General features: G+C 43.0%; 1 protein-coding gene across 2 annotated transcripts in view; it reads left to right on the top strand.

The window, feature by feature from the left end:
* PCMTD2 (protein-L-isoaspartate (D-aspartate) O-methyltransferase domain containing 2) overlaps window positions 1-3,516 on the top strand; it is a 22,473-nt gene extending 18,957 nt beyond the window's left edge. For both annotated transcript variants that reach the window (XM_029931327.1, XM_029931328.1), the window contains 2 exons: window positions 652-1,027; window positions 1,172-3,516. In XM_029931327.1, coding sequence (XP_029787187.1) covers window positions 652-1,027; window positions 1,172-1,391 — 596 coding nt within the window. In that variant the 3' untranslated portion in view covers window positions 1,392-3,516. The remainder of the gene's footprint in view (window positions 1-651; window positions 1,028-1,171) is intronic.
* The last annotated feature ends 2,324 nt before the right edge of the window (window positions 3,517-5,840 follow it).

A 5,840-nucleotide genomic window follows, 5' to 3' on the forward strand; every position in this document is an offset into this window, starting at 1 on the left:
AAAGTCCTGCCTACTGCACCTCTAAACATTTCATTAAATCGAATTATACAGCAAACACTCCCAAAATACTTAGATTGTATTGCAGTTTCACTTAACAGTATATAAAATGCTGTAAATCACAAGGTTCTATTTTTCCTCAGTCTGCTTTGGAGTGTTACTACTTATTAAAAATGGTTGGATTAGCTTTTCTCTACTTTCATTAAGAAAGAAAGGAACAAATACTCAATTTGTAAAGTGCTGTGAAAATAGTAAAATAGATAAAAGAATTCTGGAGTCGTACGTTCTCTCTATTTCCGCTGGATGAGATAGAGCTCATGAATGAGTACAGTAAATAGAATAGCGAACCTGGCTGTTCAAGAAGCAAAACACCGTAACCCAGGGTTATCCCTTGGTTCTGACCGATTACTCGAACGATCTCAGTCTTGCTTATATAGATTCCGGGTCAGTGTATTTGAAAATACCTTTTGAGAAAGACCACATGCATGCACATTAGAGCACTAAGTAATTGACTTTGCCAGGAATGCTCTCTTGTGCCTGTTCTGTGAATACGCCCCTGAGTGACAGTGGCATGAAGACTTTCCAGGGTTAGGGCTCTGTGCTGTCTGGGTCGCTCACAGATGAGGTTGACATGTCTCCTCATTTGCTCCACAGCGCCACTGGCCGTGCGAAGCCTCCAGGACTTGGCTCGCATCGCCATCCGGGGCACCATTAAAAAGGTCATTCGTCAGGAGACGGTGAGCAGCAGTGGAAATGGACCCAAGAACACTCCGGGGGTTAAACGAAGGAGAGTGCGCCGCCGTCGAATGGAAACGATCGTCTTTTTGGACAAAGAGGTTTTTGCCAGTCGGATTTCCAGCCCCTCTGACGACAACAGCTGTGAAGACTTGGAAGAGGAGCCTCGGGAGGAGGACAGAGCCCCGCCGCCCGAAGCCAAGCCAGCCCCGCCGGTGAACTTTCTACGGGAGAAGGTCCTGAGCCTCCCTCTGCCAGACCCCCTGAAATACTACTTGCTCTATTACAGGGAGAAGTAAGTCTGTGGGAACAGGGGACCAAGGCAGAGCTGATGCTGCACCTGTTGTCCCCGAGGGGTCGCCCGGGCATATGCTATGGGGAAGGAAAGTGCTCTCCTTTCGACCTTCCTGTGTTTAGTTTGTTCTTGGTTTTCCTGTAGAATCTCCATTCAGTGGTATCATTTCAGTAAACGTGATCTGACAAACCTAAAGTGCGTAGGAGAAGGTTTTCTCAAAAGGGAGAGCATCTCCTGGAAAAGAGTTTTTGCCATTTGCTCTGATGAAACTCTGACGTCTGCCTGCAGAGACTGCTTTGGTGACCGTCTTCTAGCTCAAGATAACACACGAAAACTGCAGTTGAAAGTAACCTGTGTTGCTTAGAGAAGGTGAAAGAAAGTGCAGGTTTGCGAGTGTGTACAGTCTTTTCTGGGTGTGACACACCTGTGTCCAGGTTAGTGCTTTATGGAATCAACCTCTTCATTACTGGCGCTGAGCTCCTCTAGCCCTTTTCATTCTCCAGGGGGGAGGGGTGGGGAGTGTTATTGAAAAGCTCTCGCTTATTTTAAATAAATGTAATGAAGTTTTATGTGCGTTGTCAGTTGTAATTTTGAAAGAGAGAAATTGTGCTGGGGGAGGAGGAATAAAAGTCTTTCTGGAAGAAAGATGTCTTTCAGGAATTCCAAAATAATTCAAGGAATATTTTCCCGACACCTTTTCTTAACTTTTAGAAGAACCAATGTCAGATAATCCTTTAAAGAAAATACTTAAGAATGAAACAGGTGTGTGCAGTGAGCTACCTTACTTTTACCCCAAGGATGGGGATGACTCTTGACCCAACCTTGAGTATGTCAATGGGTGTCTGAGACATGGATCTACTCGTGGTCGAAAGGGATGGGAAGTGTTAAAACTGCAGGAAATACATTGGAGACAATGTTACAATAGCCTGTGCTCGTTTTTTTCTTCAGTTGACTATTTTTCTGTAATCACATTATAGTACTGATTAATAGATTTTATCTTTTATAATTCTGGAGATGTGTTAGTTTTCTAATTTTTCTTAATAACAAATATATGTATTTTAGTAGCTCCATTTCATTAAAATAACAGTTTAACCCCCTGTGACTTGTGGAATTTACCTTCTCTAGGCTCTTTGTGTTGACAGCTTTCTGTGTTTACCAAGTTCCAAAACATTGGTTCTTTTTCAAGCTTGCTTTTGTGCCCAAAGAAGAGAACAGTGGTATAAAATGTTAACAATAAACCCAAACTCAGAGTGCTGATGTGGGGTCAACCACATTATGACTGATTTTATCTGTTAGGCTCTTGGGTGTTGCCGAGCTTGAGTATGGCTTTGTGGTATCACCAGCGGAACTGGGTTCTGGTTATTTATTTATTTATTTTTAAAATTTTTTCTTCTTTTTTAGGTAACTTAATCATTTTTTTCACAGGATACTATGTGCATGCAGAGCTGGGAAAATATGTCTGTTGCCGTAGATTTGGAAATGTAATTTTTTGTAAAGACAGTTACTTCATAGTTGTTTTCAACCTGGCTTTTAACTGAAGGTCAGGCATCACTGTCTCAGCAAGAAGTGCACGATTTATATTTACTTGACAACTTGAGATAACTTGGTGGTGTGCACATCTTTGGCGACATCACGCCGACTGGTATGTAGGGATCTCTGCAGTACATGGACATTTGGAGCATAATGTTAAATACGTATTTGTGAAATCTTTACACTAGGTGGCTTGACTAAGTTCTTTTCCTATAATTGTACATGGGTTTTATTTATTTTTCAAGTTACATTTGCCTTTATGCTAGACTGTAAAACCTCTTCACTGTGCATAAGACATGTTTTTCCCTATATAGGTTAGACCTTTGCCAACATTTGTGTTCGTATTTACATGTTGTCTGTTTGTGATACTTAAACCAGAATTTGGTTAAAAAAAAAATATATAGATATAATATATGTGAAATAGTTTGGTGTTTATCTTATACACATAGAGAAGAATTGTAACTGGGTTTCCCCGGGCTGAAGTGCCCTTCCCCAGAGTCCAGTCTGATACACTGCTGTCTGCTCCCTGACAGAAGGATTCCGTATAGTCTCTGTGGTCTGTACCCTCTGTATTGTAAACCACTTTCTAGACAACTGTGGACTCTTTATGTTTTGAGGAATATATATTTCTGTTTGTGATTTCTGTCTTGAAAGTAGTAAAGCCACAGACATGTACACAGCAAACATCAAATTTATAAATATTAAGTATGCAATGTAAAAATCAACTCTGTATGTGAGAATGCTTTTGCCAGTCTGGACCTTTCAGGGAATTAATGGCAGAAAATTGAAACCAAGATTTTAATGAGCAGATATACATTGGATAAATACAAAGACTATCAATAAACCTAGTTCAGGCACTTCAGCCTTCTTGGCATGGCTTGCATTTCCTGTGTGGGATTGAAATTCTTGACTGTGTATTTTCCAAAAATCTTTAAAAATAAACCTTTTCTTTATTAGAATCATGTGTTTTCTTTCACTATGTGTGTTACGGCTTCATTCTGTACCATGCTAGTACACTTAGGGAAGACATTATTTTATTTATTTATTTATTAATATATTTTTTATTTTTATTTTTTAAAAATGTTTATATTTATTTTTGATACAGAGAGAGAGACAGAGCATGAGAAGGGGCAGAGGGGGCAGAGAGAGAAGGAGACACAGAACCGGAAGCAGGCTCCAGGCTCTGAGCTAGTTGTCAGCACAGAGCCTGACGCGGGGCTCGAACCCACGAATGTGAGATCTGACCTGAGCCGAAGTCGGAGGCTTAACTGAATGAGCCACCCAGGCGCCCCCATGATTTTAAATTAAACACACTTAGTTTGGTTGGCAAAACAGAAAAGCAGTAGCTCCGACTCCATAAGAGAATACATGTTTGAAGGGTGTTTGTGGTTAGATTTTTGGCACAATTTTCCTAGTTGGTGAAAATGTTGTAAAAGATAATTGGGTTAATGATAACATATCTTCCATGGCAGCAAAGGGTAATGGTTGGAATTTTGGGTTTGGAGTTCAGGTTTGGGGTTGGGGTGCCAGGGCTATGTGTAGGGTTGGGGCCTAGGGTCATGGAGAGGGCCAGAGATCAGAAGTAAGGGCCCAGGGTTCAGGGACAAGGTTAGGGTTAGTATTCAGGATCAGACTGTCTGCTGATCATTGTAGTCCATCTGGACTGCTAAAACAGAGCAGTATTTTTGTATTTTTGGTGGCTTCTAACCAGTAGGAATTTCTAACAGGTGTGGAGCCTGGAAGTCTGAGATGAGGATACCAGCATGGTCAGGTCAGGGCCCTGTTTGTAGTCGCTGACTTCTATATTGACTTGCAGGGGGTGAGTTAGGGTCTCTTACAGAGGGAGCGATCCCGTTCGTGAGGACTCCACCCTCATCGCCTAATCACCTTCCAAATCCTGTTCTAACATTCTCACATCAGACATTAGGGTTCCAACAGATGAATTTGGGGGAGAAACACAAACATTCAGATCGTAGCACTGATGTAGGAAATAGATGGACGAACTTTTTTTTTAATTGACCTTTACTTTTAAAAAAATCTATTTTTCCCAATCAAGGTACTGGAATGATGGGCTCTATTTCAGTTGGAGTTTCCAAATCATGGCACTGAATAATCAGAACACCGAATTTCAGAGATTAACTGGACTTGCCCTGAGGGACTAAACTGTGAGTCTGGTGTTCCCTGTGCTGCAGCCCAGTCTGGCTCTCTGACCTGAGGCAGGTGGCCTCAGAGTCAGACCCACATCTCCATGAGGATGATGGGCTCCAGGATGCCCCTGCAGCTTTGAGACAGTTTGGGGCAGTGAGGACAAAGCTAGGAGATGGCTTCTGTTGGCATCTCCAATGAATTTTAGTTTAAATTAAAAAATAATTTTAATGTTTATTTTTGAGAGATTGACAGAGTCTGAGCGGGGGAGAGGCAGAAAGAGTGGGAGACACAGAATCTAAAGCAGGCTCCAGGCTCTGAGCTGTCAGCACAGAGGCTGATGCAGGACTCGAACTCACAAACCGCTAGATCATGACCTGAGCCAAAGTCGGACGTTCAACCAAACAGCCCCCCGGGTACCCCAGTTTAAATTTAAAAAATTTTTTTAATGTTTATTTATTTTTGAGACAGAGTATGAGCCGGGGAGGGGCAGAGAGACAGAGAGGGAGGCCCAGAAACTGAAGAAGGCTCAGGACTTTCTCTTGTACCTCCACCCTAGCCTTGGAAATATGGTGAAATTCTGGGTTTCTCACTGAAATATTATGTCCTGGTCTTGGTCCCCGAATCTGTTCTTTCCTCAGACCTAGGAGGTGGAACCCCTTTATGGCCAAGCCATGGCTAGGGTTAGGGTGAGGTCCTGGGAGGTGGTAGGGCAGAACCCACACCAGTTCAGTGATCTCCACAGAGGGTTGAGTTGAGGGCGTGAGTTAGGGTGTTGGACAGGCTTAGGGTTTGTGATCAGGGGACGGCCAATGGTATGTGTGTTCTGGGTTCAGGTTTTGCACAAGGGGTTGTGCACCTCCATTCTGACCCTGGAATTGTCATGGTGAACTCCTGGATTCCTCATTGGATAATGCTGTGCCAGCCATAGGCCCCCAAATCCTTGTTTCTGTGACCTAGGAGGTGGGCCCCCTTAAGGCCAGAGCCATGATTAGTGTTAGGGTTGGGTCCCAGGAGATGCAGCCACCAGCACTTCAGTGATCTCCCTGGAGGAATGAGTTGAGGGCATGTGTTAGGGTTTGGGTCATGATTAGGATAGGGTTCATGAGCCAGATGATTGAGTGGGTCCAGGTTAGGT

The sequence above is a fragment of the Suricata suricatta genome, unplaced genomic scaffold, assembly GCF_006229205.1.
Source record: "Suricata suricatta isolate VVHF042 unplaced genomic scaffold, meerkat_22Aug2017_6uvM2_HiC HiC_scaffold_238, whole genome shotgun sequence".
NCBI lineage: Eukaryota > Metazoa > Chordata > Mammalia > Carnivora > Herpestidae > Suricata > Suricata suricatta.